Below are 18,534 nucleotides of genomic sequence, written 5' to 3' on the forward strand. Positions count from 1 at the left end.
AAACTTTCCACTTATGAAGTTGTGAATACCACAAGAGGGGGGGGCGTTCATATGGGCTCCGTGAACACGGTAAACACGATACCATTTACATGTGCATACTGCACATAATCACCCAGTCCATGTATTTCCATCCAGCATTTACTTCTTTGCATTGTTTAACTTCCAGAACACTCGACTTGTATATGGACATTTTATTCTATTTTACTATTGTATTCTTATTTTATTAGTCATTATTTATTAGTCATTATGGTTCTATAGCTGTTATTTCTATTCTGTGTCTCTGATTGGTTGTTTTCCTTCAGACACATTGAAATCTTGCAGATGCCACGTGGAGCACTGGAGGAGGCAGAGGAACATCTGGATATAGTGACCGTTTTATAAAAATAACTATTTTTCATATTTGTTCAAATTTACAGACTTCAGCTATAAATCGATGTCGAATGAAATAACACTATGGGGATTGAGTCTATGGCCCACCACCCGATTAACCTGTTGTCAGGCTATTACATTGCCGTTATCAGTCACTATAAGCTCCATAGATGTGGGTTAATAGGGGCCTACTACACCCACTAGTAGGTTTTTATCATCTATTTACATGGTAGATCACCGAAAGAAGGTATAAAAGAAGACGACAGCCATCTTTTGCGACTGTAGTAATGACAGGATCAGAAGCGGAAGTCCGGCGCTGTAGTATGGAAAGTGTGAACATCCATAAAGGGTGGAGGTCAAGTGGTTTTTTTTTTTTAAATCCGGAGGACACCAGAGGACACTGGAGGACACAGAGGCACGTGATTCTTTTCATTTTACCTGCAGTCTCATGCACTACTGTAGCGACCGTTTTTAAATCATATTTGCTCCACTTCTACCCACTGCTGCTTTAACTTTGTCTTTTTAAAAGAGCCTTTCACACATCTATGTCTAGAAGTTTGCAATCCTGATGTCAAATGAAGCTTTAAACAGTCAGTAAATGTTTGTTAATGCAATGCTACACACCTACAGTATGTGGAAAATGTATATCCCCAGTGGGTGTCTGCCTGGCTCTCCCTTTGTCTCGCGCTCTCTCTCCCTCTCCCCTCTCTCACACACACGCGCGCGCAAGCACGCACGTCATCACCTGCCTAAAAGCTGCCAGGACAGAAAAAAAAAAAGGGAGAATCAAATTTTCAGTGAGTACTTAGTGTGGCGAGAAGAACAGCCATTGTGTTTTGGATAAGCAGTCAGTGAGCTGTGTGTTGGGTAGCACCAGTTCGGACTAACCACTGGGCATGACGCGCACGACCGCTTCACCACCACCACCTTATTGCTTTATTTCACCATGAGCGCACCCCACAAATCATCAGAGAAAAGGTTAGTGCGATATTCTCCTGAAAGTTTGTGGACAATAAGTTAGATTTTTGTAGTTAATGTTATTTAAAAGCCACACAATATCTTTGCATTCTTTATAGTCTTCAATATAATATTAATTTCACCTTGTAGCCTATAGATTTAAAGAAAATTTGTGTACAGCCTAAAATATTAATGTATTTATTTAACTTTCGTCAGGTACCATTTACAAAAGTTATTTCTCTTTGGGTGATTAGGTTACTTATTGTTGAGATACTTGACCCCCATTGGTTGTTTATCACCGGAAACTATCTGACTGACTTGACACCTCCATAAAACAAGCAGAGCTCAACGTGTTTAATATAAGACAAGCCAAACATGTGCCCAGAAGGTGTCAGTGTAGTTTATGCAAAAGGCTGCACCATGTGAAAAAGGCTCTTGATCTTACAGCTGTGACTGTCTATATATGATTTATAAGAATGTCTCTAAGATATTGTGCTTTTTTAATATATAGGCCTATATATTATTTTTGAACCATGAAGCAATAAGTATTGGCATCATTGCCTTATGTGTAGTGATATTAAACTCAGATTTTTCCTTTGGAACAGAATTGGCTCCAAAAATAAGCTGGAAAAGCTATTAAAGGAGAGAAAAGGCACTTTTCCGCTGCTGATCAAGGTAGGAGGATTCATTCCTGATAAATGTATCATGTGGTTACTAAGTCTTTGATAGACTTGTGTTTTGTTTTTTGCCAGTCTTGCCGCTGCAGTTGGTATGGAGGCTGGTCCATAGAGGCAAGGGGAGGTTGCTCCTCCTCTACTTTTGAGAGGCAAGAGAGAGAGATCAAAATATGAAAGAAAAAAAAGAGTAATTGGTTGAAATAAACCATTACCAAATCTCAGTATCATTTATAAAATATTTTTTTCTTTCTTCGTTGTAAAAAATCCATTACTTAAATCCTGATTAAAATACTTCAACAGTGACACCTGCAGGGCAGAGGGCAAAGGGCAGCCCGTGTGTTTGAAGTGGTTGTGGGCATCGTGGAGGTTAGAGGAGGACGGCAGGTCCTCGTCCTCCCTTAGAGCGGGACATCTATCAATTCAATACATTTCTTTTTTTTCATGCTTATCTGTGATTGGCCAAAACACGTCAAATCCTCCCGCTCGCCGCTTGGCCTTGGCGGGGGAAGAAATAATAATAATAATAATCATTTACCTAACACTTGTCAAATTTAAGCGCAAAGTGCTTTCCAGATTAAAAGATTTACAAAATTAAAAAAAAAAATCTGAATACCATGTAAGCCTCCTCCCCCATATAACATATAAAAAGTAGGAACATGAGAGCACATATATCAAGCAGCCCTGAGCTAATACATAAAACGGAGGTACAAGTGCAAAAATAAGAGAAGTAACTAAATAAAATGACATGACACCGTGGGTTCGGGGTTTGTTTTGGAGTCACCAGCCACCACTGGCTTCAGTACAATAAGTTATGGTGGTGGCCGGTGGCCGGTGGCCGGTGGCCATGTTTTTGCGTGCCCCCAAGCAACCCTACACCCAGTGTTAATCTGCAGGCCATTAAATAAATGTTATTTAAGTGATTGTGTGCCGTCAGCAGAAGTGATTTATTAGGGAACGTTCTCTGCCTTGTGATGTTCTTGGCCGGCACCACTGAACCTGAATCTGAGAGAGGCGCCCGCTGTTTTTATTTGCAAATATTTGGAGAGTAAAACTAGTCAACCCTGAGCCATTATAAGGCCACATACTGTACCGGAGGTCTACTGCGCTGACACCACGTACGTACTCTCCTCTACCAGGAAAGTTCCACAACTTTACAAGGACACGTCCACGCAGCAACAAACTGATTCACACCCTCCCTTCCTGCATGGAGGGATTAAATTGTTTCAAAGCCCCTCGGACCTCCTTCACTGAGCTCCTATAGGACACGTTTCTACTTACTGTTGATTAAACTTTGAATACAGTTTGGACCTCTTTGCCATGAGGGCGGACAAGCCAGTGGAGCAGCAAATAACTAAATCCCTTTGATGTGGAACATTGTACAGGACCCTGCTGGTCGTCTCACTCTGAAGCTACCTGGGCTCAGGGTTTATTATAACAGAAACAGTTTGATGAGGAAATAGATGAATAGGGAGGAAACAGTGTAGATAACATATGAATATGGGGCATGAAGGACATCAGATTCAGATAATAGGAATGAATGTGTTGGCCAAACTCTTTAATGCTTAATCCCATCATAGTCCTTGTATTTGCTTTGATCTCAGCACTTCCCTCACATAGATATTCTCATTAATGGCACTGCCGACAGATTGTTAAACCAAAAGACACTCGAGATAAGAATGCTGAAAATCTTTGAACATCAGTGAGAAATTGGAAAGAGCTGCATCTGAGGCATCATTTGAAGCTGTTACGGGTTTATACTGTGAGTGGACTCCACGCTCAGAGTGTCAGTTCAAAAGATTTTCTCTTTTTCGAAGTTGTGCTTATCAATAGACAGCATTTGCGTTATTACAACTAAAAGCAACTGCTCTCAGCAGATGCACTTCAAGATGTGAATTGCCCTGAGACTGTAGCAGGCAACGTGTTTCCATGGTTGTAGCTTTTACACGATATGACTCACTACTGACGTCCACCTTCGTCATTTAAGCCTTCTGTTTACATAAGAATGGGCTGTCAGATCCTTCCAATAAAGCGGTACATTATACTGTGTGGACGTACAGGACTTATTTTTGGGTATTTGTCCGCTCGCTGAAGACTAATCTTGAGGATTTATGCCAAAATATGAATACTGCAGCACAGACGTATTGGAGCCTTTATGCCAGATTCAGGCTATTAACCGTTCATATCTATACCTACGAAAAAAGTAATGCACTGTAATTTGTATATATCCCATGAAATCAATTTGTATGTATTCCATGTAATCATGGACCAGGAACTATAAAGATTGACAAACCCCACATAGAGAGGAGGTCAGGGTGGATATGGATCAAAAAACAACAGACTCACCCAGGAGACCGCTGTTCGTACCCCGTGTGAAACCAGAAATCAGCGTTGATTTGTCACGTACCTTCCATACTTAAGTTACACCGCTTCCAGAGTTATTTTAACCAAAATCGCAATCTTATCCCAAACCTAACTAAGTCGTTTTTGTCACGTAACTTCCATACTTAAGTTGCTCCACTTCCGGTGTTATTTTAACCCAAACCACGATCTTTTCCTAAACCTAACCAAGTAGTTTTACTTTGAAAGTGCTGGAGTGGAAATGAACACGTCCGTCACGTGTTGCTGGACATTCGTAGGAAAAGGCACAAAAGATGAGGAATAAGTTTTCGTAATAAATCATATGAACCTTTGCATGAGGACACGTTGTCAGATTACATTTTCTGTTCAGTATATTCTATCTTCAGGATTCTTGAACGTTTTTGAGCCACTGATTATTTTCTCAATTAGTCTATTAATAGTTTGGTCTGTAGAACGTCAGCAAATAGTGGAAAAAAGTCTGTCACAGTTTTCCAGAAGTCAAGGTGATGTTTTCAACCCCAAAGATATTCAGTTTATTTTTATTTTTTATAAAAATAATTGCAGATTCAATTTCTGTTGCTCGACTCATCTGTATAAAAACAATCAATGTTACTGTGAGATCATGACCTTGATTATATTATGTGCACTTCATGACCTGCTTTAGAGTACTGTTAGTCAGGGCAGACCCATGATGCACATGGCCCAGCCTTTACCCCCACAGACTGTGGAATAGGGAGTGTGCCTCCCCATTATTCTGATGAACCCTGCCCCTGATAGGGTTTCTCATCACAGCTTTGGTCCTTTGTTGACACCGGACCCCTTGAATTAAACGCAGTCATTTAGGAGAGAGGGAGCTCACCTCTGCTGATATCAGTGTCACCGAGCACAGGGTTCAAACTGCCACACGCTGTGTATGAATTCTGTTCTAGCCAATATAATGCAATCCTTTCTAATCACCTCTCTACTTATTTCTACTTGTGCATATGTGTGCATGAGATTGTGTGGTCACGTGTGCAGTTTAAGTTGAGCCCATGTTTGCAAGTATTCATGTGTGCCAACAGAATCCCCTCTGGCTTGCTGTCAGGGCCGTCACATGGCCCACGCTTCTCAACATGTGAGTCTCCATGTAGCACGTTAACATACCCAGGCATAGCAGCATCCTCTCTGTTGTGGGTGACTGTTATCCCTCCCACTGGTCCACACAGTACTGTGAAAGCCTGGGCTGCGTTTAGCCTTAATACTGCCAAGGCTGAGACTAAACTTGTGCTGCCGTGTCACAGCTGCAGGTTTCCGTGGTAAGGAGGTGCTCCGGCATGGACAGCTGGACTGAGACACTCCCTGAGTCTGATAAAGATTAATTTGATTTCCAAAGAATGCCGGGTAAACAGCCACCCAGGGAGTTTTGTTAATGAGTGCCTGGTTCGGTTGCATGAAGCGTCTGTTTTCCTTTAACGGTGAGTCATGCAATGCAGAGCTGCTAAACAGGGTATGCCAACGTCATCCCCCGTTGCACCCTCTCCTTCCATCTCCATAGGCTCACGAGCATCATTGTGTAATCATGTGTGAGGTCTTATCTAAAATGTTGTTATATAAGAGGATTGGTTGTTGTTACCTACCTTGTTAGGCTCACTGATTCCTTCATACATGATTAAATTATAATAATATTTTATTTTGGAGTTAATTGGCATTAAAACATTACCACCACTGTGTCTAAACCAGCAAATGCTGCAACTAAAATTACCAGTAATACTAGCAACAATAATAATAGCATAAATAAAATGCAGCCCAGTCGCACAGCAGTTTGTGAAATAGTCAAGAAATGTAATTATTTAATTAATATTGATTTGTGTACACAGACACAAATTTCCCATTTCTTTATTATGGGGAGCACGAAATCAATTATTATGTAATCCACATAGTGAACCGGGAAGTATAAAGAGCGGCAAACGCCATGTAGGGAGGATGTTGGGGTGGATGGGTGGATCAAAAAACACCAGACTTTTGCCCAGGAGGCCGGTGTTAGTGTCCTGTGTGAAAACAGAAGTCAATGTTGATTTATTTGTGAAGTACCTTCCGTACTTAAGTTACGTCACTCCCAGAGTAATTTTAACCCAATCCACGATATTTTCCTAAACCTAACTAAGTAGTTTTTGTCACGTAACTTCCGTACTTAAGTTACGCCACTTCTGGTGTCATTTTAACCCAAACCACAATCTTTTCCTAAACTCAACTAAGTAATTTTGTTGACTGGGGCAGAAATTTACACGTACGTCACGTGTTGCTGGACATTAGTAGGAAAACGCATGGCGTCAGGAAAAAAAGGGAAATTCATGTCTATATATACGCGAATCAAATAGATTACATTTCTTGACTATTTTATGAACTGCCGTGAGACTGTGTTGCGACAAGAGCCCAGTTGTTGTATGAGATTCATATGGTTTAGAAAAAAGAATAGGAGAAGAAAAGATCAATTTGCCAGCTGTAGATTAATCAAATCCAAAAGTAGTTTGATTAAATATTTACTGTGATTGCACAATTGACTTTATGTAATCATATTTTATATCTATTTTAGCTCCCACAGTTAATAATCTATTATATTATAAACGTTGAGACATTTAATTTTACATCCACCAGAGCTTGTGGTGTTTAAAGTGTGTTATATAAAGTGATTGAAAAATAATCAGGATTAACCTTCATGCCTGTGTTGGTCTCACAAGCCAGAGTGTGTCAGTATATACCTGCAGCATCTGTTGAATGACAAAAGGCCTGAATGCCAGTTGGGAGGATAACACCTGAGCCTCGGATAATAAAGCCGTTAGAATCTAAGACAGGATCTCCTTTACACGCTCGTATCTGTCCGCTGTGTTTTCATGACACTGTGTGGAACAGTATAGCCTCTCTTGCATTTGGCACCCAAAGACAACAAGCGTTTCAGTCCTCATTGTCCACATGTGTCACACATGTCATCAGATTAATTCCCCGCAATTTGCGCTAATTGTTACAGTTTGAAGGCAACGTATTGTCCGTGTCAGTCTAGCTCGGACATGGGGTCTTTTGTGTCCGGGTGGTGACAAAAGCGGATCGCCTTGCGGGGTTGTTGTAGAAGGTGACAGGAGAGTCGGTACTTATGGGGGTCAAAAGAAGGGCGGACAACGCTCATCTTACCAAAGCTTACCTCTGCCCACAACCCCTGTAGGAGCAAGGAGACGGGCTCAGGGGGCAGGGTGGAGGGATACAGGCAGTGACTCTGCATTACTTAGCTGGTTTTAGCAACGGCAGGAAGATTTAAGAAGAAAGTAAAAAGAGAAGGGTGCGAATTCTTGGTAAGAACTCATCCGTCAGGCCGTCATCACTCACACGGGCCTGGCTGCACGAGCGCTCCTCCTCCGTCCTCAGGTTCTCAGACCTGGCAGGGCAGAGTCTGGGGCATTCAGGTCAACACCCGCGCTGCACATGATAGGGGCCAAAGCCTTCAGTGTTGTAAGCATATTTAGCACACACACATTTTGATTATGGAGGTAAACTCACTTGAGAAATCTCATACATAACACACACGCACCTGTGTGAGTTTTACGCCACACACCCGCTCAGCTGTGGGGCAATTATTTCATCTGATCGCCTTTATTGAAATAACAGCATAACAGTCCTGCAGCGCAAGCAGAGCCAGACATGGGGCCCTGGGTCGGGTCTCATTCCAGGGATGGGAAGCAGCAGATCTTAGATGACAGAATGATTAATGAGGTAAGGTTCACATAGCTGAGCAATTTGGAGAGAAAGACAGTAGATTTTGTTGGTCTGAAAAGTATAGACGGTGGCGTTTTAAGTAGAGGTTGTATTGGGAGCAGTTGAAAAATCGTCATGTTTGAGCATTGAGTATTATCTTTATATTTTCTTTCGAGAACAGAACAACTAAAAGTATGCAAAGCTGTGATGCCAACGATGGCTACATCACTGAAACTGGTCAGGACATCAGTGAACTTCTCACGGTATTACTATTGCAACATTTTTAATATTTCCATGCTTGTGTTTTTTTGACATTCATCATCAGACATTGAAGAAACTAATGAAAGTAAGAATTTCATGTCCTCTTGTACCAAAATGTTTAGATTCCTGTGTTTCTGTACTGAATCCTTATACAAAAGAGTTTTAGGAAGTAAAATAATTCTTATGATTCTACCGGACAAAACCGTCTTGCCATCACCTCACCTGCATTTTCTCATTTCAAACTTTAATGCCGGGGACAGAAACAAAGGAAAAAATGCTGTGTCAGTGACGTTGTTCCAGGTCATATATCTTTGAGGGTTTGCTATTTGGTTGGAGAGCTGGTGAGATAGCAAACAGTAGGAATAGAGTTTTAGTACTGACTGATTTGAGGACAGAACCATAGATACAGTATGGATGTGTGAAAGAGGTTTGTTTTTGGTGATACTGCACTAGATGACAAGAAAGTGTGACCCTCAGTCATTAAGTGGTATTAAGAGGATTCTATCAAGTTGTTTAGCCATTGGAGCACAGGGATTAGGTTTGTCTGTATTTTAGAGTAGCCTCAAAAGTGAGGGATTCATATTTCAGACTCACAGTTGGGGACATGGGAAAAAGGCTATTGTTTATAATACCACCACGGTCCAATCGTCTGCTAAACAAGGCTGGGGAACGTGAGCTGTGGCCCAATTCGGGCAATTTTTCTGACAGTCTGGGGTCTGTGTCTGACAAAGAAGACAGACAGGAAGCTCTTATATGTCTGTTTGTCATTATTACAGTACATGAAGTGATGTGTCATGTATTATGAAGCACGAGAGGATTACGTGTACTCTGTATGTAAGGTGTCTCGTCGGGCCGTTGACACAAATATGAAGTAGTGGGTCAACCTCCACCTCCATCAACCACCCCACACAAACACACCCACATAAATTGTAAATGATGGGGAAAATGTGTCTCTCTCAGTGTACAGTATGTGACAGAAACAATGTCACTATAGGCAAAGGATCTCAGTAAGAAGCACAAAGAAAAAAAATATTCAAATGAAATTAAGGCTGAGAAATAATTCAGTGTTAATTATTGACTTTCAGTAGAATCATATTGTGATAATGAATAAAAATGTAATTGCTCCGCAAATTTCTGTTGTCCAAATTAACGATTTTATGTATATATTAGGGCTGTCAATCGATTAAAATGTCCCTGCTAGTGATTATCATAAAGTGGGCATGTCTGTAAAGGGGAGACTTGTGGGTATAGAACCTATTTTCATTCACATATCTTGAGGTCAGAGGTCAAGGGACCCCTTTGAAAATGTCCATGCCAGTTTTTCCTCAACAAAATTTTGTGTGAATTTGGAGCGTTATTTAGCCTCCTTGTCGACAAACTAGGTCGTGGCTATTATACCTAATAGATATATAGATATATACTAGGGGTGTGACGAAATATCGTGCAAAGAAATATCGCGATATAAAAATGTGACGATATGCATCGTCGAGACGAAAAACTGAATTTGCGATATCAGGGCATAATAGATACTACCTACATACGGGCTCCGGGCAGCTGCAACCTCTTCCTGCTGCTCTGCAAGGCCTATGGAAGGAGGCTGAGTACGCATCATATCTTTGGGGTACAACACATGCGCAGTAAAATCTGGTCTGCCCTCGCCGAAATTGAACCAATCACAACGCACGCCGAGTTGACGCTGCGCTCGTTGCTGTTAGTAAGTGCAATAAAACTTTGCAAGTCCGCTGTCTCTCATCCTCCGCCGCTACATTTACACAAGCAGAGCGCGTTAGCTCGGCGACTAACAGCTAATTGTAAACACGTGTAAGTTATTTAGTTGAGTTGTGAATGACTTTAGTTCCCTCTAGTAAGCCGTGTTTGAGTGAATGTGTCTTCATAAAGTATAGGAGCAACGTAACCCTCGGCTACACAAGACTGAAACTAAAGCTGGCAGTAGGCTGTGTAGTCTAACTGTTTAGGTTAGTTTGTCGTGTATCTTACTGGTAAACTGATCAGCTGGCTGAGACAAAGTCCCCCCCCCCACCAGCCCTAACGTTACCTGCAGCAGAGAGTGACATCAGCAGAGGACAGGAAGAAGGACTGATATTGACTGATGGAGGACAAAGGACAGGAGGAAGGACTGATACCATAAAAAAGTTGATTTGTTGGGCAAACAACAGCATTGTTTTGCATTTTGTGCCTTTTGAATAAAAGGCTATTTTTTCAGTCATATATTTTCATCATTCAAGTTTTGTTAAAATTATTGTTATAATATTGTATCGTATCGAGATTGTGAACCCAATAACGTGTATCGTATCGTATCGTATCGTATCGTATCGTATCGTATCGTATCGTGAGCTGAGTGAATCGTCACAACCCTTATTATATACACATAACCCAGTCTCATGGAAAGGCGTATAAATAGCACGACATTACACAGACATTCTGCGTGTCATGAGGATACGTACAAACTACGGTAAGGTCCGCAGTTAAATTTAGTCAACAGAACTGCTAACTTGGTTTAGGTTAAGTTAACCACTTAGTTAGGTTTAAGAAAAACATCATGGTTGGGCTTAAAATAAGTACGTAAACTAAGTAAAATACGTACGGAAACAATGTAATATAAGTACGTAAAACACGTCACAAATATCACTAAAAAACATGGGACAAACGTCACTAACATTACTTACAAAACAAAACACCGGTTTCCTGGTTGAAAGCCCTGTATTTGATATAAATGTATATCATCCTGTATAGTCCAGCTCTACTTGGTTGCTAGTAGCAATGGTTGAAAATAACTATAGAAGTGTTAATTATATGATTTTATGATGGCATTTTGATTGTTTTCTATCTACATTTTCAATGATTTGTTCTATTTTTTGTCACAGTTACTCATCAAGAGGCGTAGTGAGCCACCAAACTGACCATGCAGTTACAGCATGTGTCATAAAAACACAACAACTTGCTGTTGCCCTCTGCTCCAGCAGCTGCATGTACGTATATATATAGCTGTATATATTTATATATAAACATGTTGCATCAGTACAGAATGTCCCTGACTGAAGCTATGCAGCAAACATATAATGAAGGACTGTGCCTGATGCATTTGCCCATTTAGACCTTGACAGATCTTAGCTACAGTCAAACACTGTCTTGTGCTACTGTTGTTGGACACAAGATGAATTAAGGAGTTTGTTTTTTTGTCTCACCCTCTTCACCACGGTGGAGTGAGCCTCTCCAAATGGCTAATGGGATTTGGCTTGGCCTAAGTCCTGCTTAATTTTCAGCTGTGTCCACTACAATCACACACACATGCACGGATTTACTTGAACAAAGAAACACGCAAACAAATCACTCAGTCCTTTTGACAGAGAATGAGGACAATCAGGCAAACATTCCGAATTTGACTTGATTGTAATTACTTTGCAATAATGGCAGCTTATTGGATGTTCTTTAAATACACTGACTGTGCGCTGGTTGTTCATCAGCTACCACTGTTAGAGTAGTTGTAGTTGAGACAGTCGTCCCTTTGCAAATATGAACCCCTGTCGGATTGAAACTCCCTCATACCTGTCCCGGGATTCTCCCGTATTTAACCCTTCTCTTCCGCTGTCTGCCCATTTAAATATTTTCCTGTAAATCTCCTGTATTTTTTATCTTTCTAAAAAAAAAAAAGGTTGACGATAGGCATAACCACTAGGCCTATTTGATGTGTTTGCTATTCCCCTCCAGCAAAGCAGGTGGCAGTAGGTAGCCTTAACATCTAGTGACAAGAAGTCATTCAATCAAATGCAGTGGGCTACCTCCGAGTTTGAGAAGTGAAACCAACACTGAAGTGCCTTAAACTTGCATTCTTTCTAATAGCCAGCAGGGGGCGACTCCTCTGGTGGCAAATAGAAGTCTGATTGTATAGAAGTCTATGAGAAAATGACCCTATACTTCTCACTTGATTTATTACCTCAGTAAACATTGTAAACATGAGTTTATGGTCTCAATCGCTAGTTTCAAGTCTTCTTCAATACAGCATGATGTTCATTTAGTAAGTTATGGTCCCATTTAGAGTCAAATAGACCATAAAGCAGGGTATGCTTTAGGGCGTGGCTACCTTGTGATTGACAAGTCACTACCACAGCGTTTTTGCGGTCTGGGAGTTGTCCGTGTTTTTGTCTTACAACTTTAACCCTTTCACAGTGTGTTTTCAGTTCATGAAAGTTAATTATAACCTTTTCAATGGCCTAAAATGTAAATTTCCCTTATTTTTAAATCCCACTGTTGACAGGTAGGCTCCCTAGACATCACATAATAACCTATTTATAGCAAAGGTTTCCGTTTTGGATTTATATCCATTTCCACAATTGGTTCAACAGACAGGGAATTGACCTTAACCATGACTTTATGTCATATATGATTAAAAGGAAGTGTTCCTTTAAGTCCACTGAATCTCCATTTATAGATACCTGGATCGTGACAGATGGAACATCACCTGAAAACACTTTGGTAATCTGCACCCCTGACCCATCGCTATTGCCAAGCACCATTAACATGTCATAAGCCACAGTTGAGCCTATAATTGTCTGCAAGTGTGTCAAAGTGTATGCGCTTGTGTCAACTTGTGAACTCGACCCATATCTCACATGGTGACATGCTGTCACTGAGAAGCGTCTAAAACTGCAGGTGCTGCAGTCCACCTGCCAGCCAGGTCAAACTACCCACACTGCCCTCTGCCAAATGGAAGAAGACTCTGATACTGTCTGTTTTGGCTGGCGGCTCACCGCGCTTCAGTCTGCCTCGAACGTCTGGCAGCTGGCAGCGATTAGCCAAGGCCCAACAGAATGTAAGGCACCGGGTTATGGTCCATTTGGCTTTGCTTTGACTGAGTCTCATCTGGCCAGGTGTAGCCTGTCCAACCACCTGCTGTTCACTCTATCCAGATCTGGCTGGATGGCTCAAACACGTGGGAAAGGTGTAGCTCTGAAAGGCCAACAGCCGGTCAAATGACTCTGTTTTCATTGGGATTAGAGCCATGGATTAAATGAACCCAAAGATGTGTAAGAAGAAAAGAGATACAGCAGCCAGCTACCACTCTGTGTCATATAAGCACCAAGAATGGCTGACAGGGCAGTAATGGAATACAGTAGCCTGGTGCTTCATGCTACAGAAATAGCAACGTTTTTCCTGTCACCGAAACGAGGTGATGAACAGCTTTTATTTTTGGTTGAGGGGCAGAATTATGTAAGATACTTGTAGTCACTAAGAGGACATGTCAAAACATTTCAAATGAAATGCTGCACTGTAACTTGAGGTGATCAATTTTTAGTCTCCTCCGGGAAATCATTTAATCATCAAATAAAGAGATGCAGAGAGGTAATTACAACACCTTGTTCCCCCATGACTATACTGCAGTATAAGGCTCACACTCAGCCACGGTGTCCTGTCCTGCTGTGGACTCTGCACTTCCCTGCTGCTGTGTGCAGCATGCAGGCAGGAGGCCAGGGGCAGCCAGGGTGTGGTGGGATAAGCTTTCACCTACGTGCTATTTGTCAGCATGACTTTAGCATCCCGCAGGGGGGTTTGTGGTAGCAGCAAAGCAGGTGGAGAACGGTAGAAAAGACGGAGGGGGGTGAGGTTGACAGCCCCTCCGGTGGTGTCTCCAAGATACAGTGGCAGGAGGAAAGTTGCGGACGTCTGTTGAACCACATGGGAGGCCCATTACAGCTGCACCTCCCTCCCTGCCTGACTTCCTCAGCCCCATGAAGAGCCCACCTGGGAGGATGATGGGTTTCTATATCTACTGTACCTTTCTCTCACATCTCACTGCCCCCCCTTCCTCATCCTTCCTCCGGACCTGCACTCCCAGGGGCCTCCTTTACAGGAAGCTAAGTGCCAGGCCCCTGCTGCTGTGTCTCCGGCTCATGATGGGTCCCTTGTTGAGTCCCATCCATACGTCACTGGCAGCGGCGAAGAAAGAGAGCACTCCCTCACCGATAATAGCAACAGCACAAAGCAACAGCATCCTCTCACTGTCTGTCTGCAGCCTGCCTCTCTACTCTGTCTGTGTCCCGGAGCAAAGAAACATAGTGTGGAGGACGAGGAAGAAAACAAAGGGGAGCCGAGGTCTCAAACAACCAGAATGTAACCTCAGATGAATATATAACGCAGAGTCCATAGGGGAAGAGTTATGAAGAACAACAGGAAGTTCTACGTCATTCCTATATTCAGGATTTGTACACATCTAAAGAAGACAATGGAAACTCAGCGTAACTGAACTTCGAAGAATCAAAGCTCGAGAGGAATTTGATTTTGTCAAGTGGAGCAACGCCATGACGTACAGCTTGTAGACTAAAAGCAGGAGGAAATGCAGGCCTGGCATCATCATCATCATCAACACCATGCTTCATTTTGCTTCTGAGGGCATCTATCTGATCTCAGACCTGCTGAGTGACTTCCTCCCTGTAGCTGGAAATGGTGTCTAGAGGCTGAGGTGGGCTCCAGAGTGTGGTTGTGGCAGCATGGGGTGATGTGCTATGTGGGGAGACGGGACCTCGCCTGCCTGCTGTGGTTTTAGCCTCCTCCAGGGTTGCTGCTGGGGCAGGAACAGGAGGGTCCAACCTGAGGTATGTTTGGAGGCAACACAGGCAAGACAACTATTTGTTTCCATTTTTACATCCGCCCAAACCTTATCTATATGCCCACACTCATTCTTTCTCCCTTTTTTGTTTTTTCTTTCCTGTTCAGAGCACTTTAGATTCTATTTTCAGAATCGAAGCACAGTCTTGGGTTATGTCAGGCAAACATAAACTGTGACGCTTTGTTTCATTTATTTTTGGTTGCCATGGTGAGATATACTGTATCTGCATTGTTTTGCTCACCAATGCGTTGTCACCTGGGTGACAAAAAATGCACACAGCATAATGACTCTCCCAGGTGAACTGTGGCAAGGTTTACAGTGACTGACTTGACAGCAGTTTGATGATGTTCTATTTGATCTCTGCTACATACTGAAGATTCTGAATAACAGTTCAGAGCTCGAGCATGACTTGCGCTTTTCATTTTCTCTGCATGCTTCCATATTAAAAGGTGCTATATGGGATATCCAGAGCATTAATGTAGCATCAAACAACTATTTGCTATGTAAAGATATAGAGGAGTAATGTCTACCTGAGCAGAGAATGAAGTCACTCTCCCTCTGTGTGTGTTGTAATCCAAGTTTCTCCATGCTTTGTTGACATAGCCGGGCCGGCCATGCGTGCTTTTAGTGCATGTCCGTGTTTGTCAGCGCGCCCCTCTGGCTAGCTCACTGGCTAGCTCACGCCCGCTGCTCTGCACTGCTCTCATTCAGCGCTTACAGCTGATAACTCCGTCCCGACCGTCAGCGTTGCTGCAGGAGCATAGCACTAAGGCTGTCACAATAACCACAATATTGCAGTACCGTTAGTTAACAAGCCAACTGCAGGGGATGGCAAGCAACTGCCACAACCACTATGTTCACGTTTTTTTCTTTTTTTAATACTTTGCAAAAGGAGCGCCACGTATTTATGCTATGCTACAAACAGCAGCAGCATGACAAAGCGCTAAGCATCTATTCTGCACTGAGCGCTGCACATTTGGTGTTTTTTCTGGTCGCAGAGTTGAAAAATGTTCAACTTTGGGTAAAATGCTGCGCTTGTCACTGTTTACCTAGTCATCCAATCACAATAGAGGAGGGGCGGGACAAATACCACAAAGACCAACTGTCACATCCTACATGTAGGCTACAAGTGCAGAACAACAACAATGGAGGAGAAATTAATACACATAGATTGTATGTGTTATTCAACAATAAACAAGTAATTAGTTTAATTTTTGTCATTTAAAAAGCAACAACATACCAAATAATCGGCTAACAAATCAGGATAAAGTAAGTAATTTGCCAAAGAAAATCTCACTAGGCGTTATCAGTCGCTATAAGCACCATAGATGTGGGTCGTTAGGGGCCTACAACGCCTACTACGTTGTAAAAGTTAAAGTGAAACTTAAAAGCAACACGTTCTAACATGTTGTAAAACTGAACGAAATGTCACCTTTGAACACAAACAAAAAGGCTTCTTTAGGTTTAGGCAACAAAAAAACAAACACTTGACCTCCACCCTTTGTGGAGTTTCACACTTTCTATACTACAGCGCCGGACTTCCGCTTCTGCTCCTGTCATAATTACTACAGTCGCAAGAGATCGCTGTCGTCTTCTTTTATACCTTCTTTCGGTGATCTACCATGTAAATAGATGATAAAAACTACTAGTGGGTGTAGCAGGCCCCTATTGACCCACATCTATGGGGCTTATAGCGACTGATAACACCAATTTAATAGCCTGACAACAGTTTAATCGGGTGGTGGGCCACAGGCTCAACCACCATTGTGTTATTTCATTCGACATCTATTTAAAGCTGAAGTCGGTAACTTTGAGCAAATATGAGAAAAAGTTATTTTTTGTCACTATATCCAGACAGTGGTGTCTGATATAAATGAAAATCTTTGAGCTTATCTACAATAATTCGATTTATCATATTCAGTATAATTCTTCTAATTCTGTTTCAGATTTGTCCTATTATGCTGCAGTGTGGAGCTAAAATGAGATGCAAAGTAATGTGTGATTATGTGTCTTAAAATTGAATTACAGCAGCATATAGGCATATAGCCTACAGTCTGGTCTGTTGTGCTCCGGTTGCAATCTAGGTTGTATAAGATGAATGCCTGCTGCTGCTGCAGCCCTTGTCGTTATTAATCAGGCCAGATTTAAAGGAGGCTTCCACTTCTGAGAGTGCACCCATTCTCCTGAAGGGCCACTCCACCAGCAGGCACCTTACATACTGTATGGCTGATCTAGCTCCAGTGATTGAACTTTGTGATTACTTAGTGTTTTTTATTGTATGGTTAAAGGCAACAGCAGATTAGGGAATAAGAGAATAGATTAGGAGAGTGGAATAAGGAGGGCAGGTGCAGCTTCCTCAATTGCTGCTCATCCTGTCTTGAGGCTGATTACTGAAGTGGCCACTGCTGTTGCATAACATCTAATGATATTCATCTGCTTGCTCTGGGCTCCTCATTGAATGGAGCAACTGAGTTGTTTCCCTGCAGTGGGGATTAGTCATCGGAAAACAATTGTCTTGACATTTGCATCGTGATGGCCAAACAGTGTTAATGCTGTAATGTTTCTTCTCTTGTTCCAAGTTATAGGATATTTCCTGCTTTCTGAGAAAATGAAGCATGCTTAGGATGAAGTCTGTCTGTCAACTCTGTTGCATGACTCAAATAATATATATTGGTCAGTTTAAAAGAAGAAGAGGACAGTTTTCTTTTTTTGTTTCTGACAATTTAACATTTCAGAGATGTCTTAGCAGAGATGATAGTCTATCACATGCCCTTTTTTCACCACTAATCCTTTCGCGGATGTTGACTGTGTTAGCTCATTTAGCAATCATGAAAAGAGATTTCAATCTCAAGAGACCATCCTCATGGTTAAATAATAAAAAAAAATAACAAAACCATGATAATAAAGCCATGACATACTAGCTTGTCGTGAAGGAGGCTAAATAACGCTCCGAACTTGTACAAAATTTTGGCGAGGAAAAACTAGCATGGGGATTTTTAAAGGGGTCCCTTGACCTCTGACCTCAAGATATGTGAATGAAAATGGGTTCTATGGGTACCCTCGAGTCTCCCCTTTACAGACATGCAGTTTTGGGCAAGTCATAGTCAAGTCAGCACACTGACAGCTGTTGCCTGTTGGGCTGCAGTTTGCCATGTTATGATTTGAGCATATTTTTTATGCTAAATGCAGTACCTGTGAGGGTTTCTGACAATATTTGTAATTGTTTTGTTTTGTTAATTGATTTCCAATAATAAATATATACACACATTTGCATAAATTAGCATATTTGCCCACTCCCATGTTGATAAGAGTATTAAATACTTGGCAAATATCCCTTTAAAGTACATTTTGCAATGTAATGCAAATTAATATGCAATTATTCACAATTAAATATTTTAATCGATCGACAGCCCTACATTTAATACTTAGAAGTTTCTGGAGGGTTTCAGCAAAATTAGGAATTATTCAATTTCATTATTGTCTGCAGCCATTTAGCACAAAATCTTAGGAAAAGGGGTCTAAAAGCAATCTATTTTCTTTGGACGTTAATGGTTTGGGAGCCCT

At 41.7% G+C, this 18,534-nt stretch overlaps 1 protein-coding gene across 3 annotated transcripts in view; it reads left to right on the forward strand.

Annotated features, from left to right (window-relative positions):
- Nucleotides 1-1,221: 1,221 nt before the first annotated feature.
- The window catches only part of dyrk4 (dual-specificity tyrosine-(Y)-phosphorylation regulated kinase 4), a 36,225-nt gene continuing 18,912 nt past the window's right edge, over nucleotides 1,222-18,534 (forward strand). Inside the window, exons 1-2 of one of the 3 annotated variants that reach the window (XM_037768576.1) lie at nucleotides 1,222-1,347; nucleotides 1,932-2,001. In XM_037768576.1, the coding sequence (XP_037624504.1) occupies nucleotides 1,316-1,347; nucleotides 1,932-2,001 (102 nt within the window). In that variant the 5' untranslated portion in view covers nucleotides 1,222-1,315. Of the gene's footprint in view, nucleotides 1,348-1,874; nucleotides 2,002-14,367; nucleotides 14,957-18,534 lie in introns of those variants that run through there. The other 2 variants (XM_037768575.1, XM_037768577.1) reach the window with 2 other exon arrangements.

Source organism: Sebastes umbrosus, chromosome 4 (genome assembly GCF_015220745.1).
Source record: "Sebastes umbrosus isolate fSebUmb1 chromosome 4, fSebUmb1.pri, whole genome shotgun sequence".
Lineage (NCBI taxonomy): Eukaryota > Metazoa > Chordata > Actinopteri > Perciformes > Sebastidae > Sebastes > Sebastes umbrosus.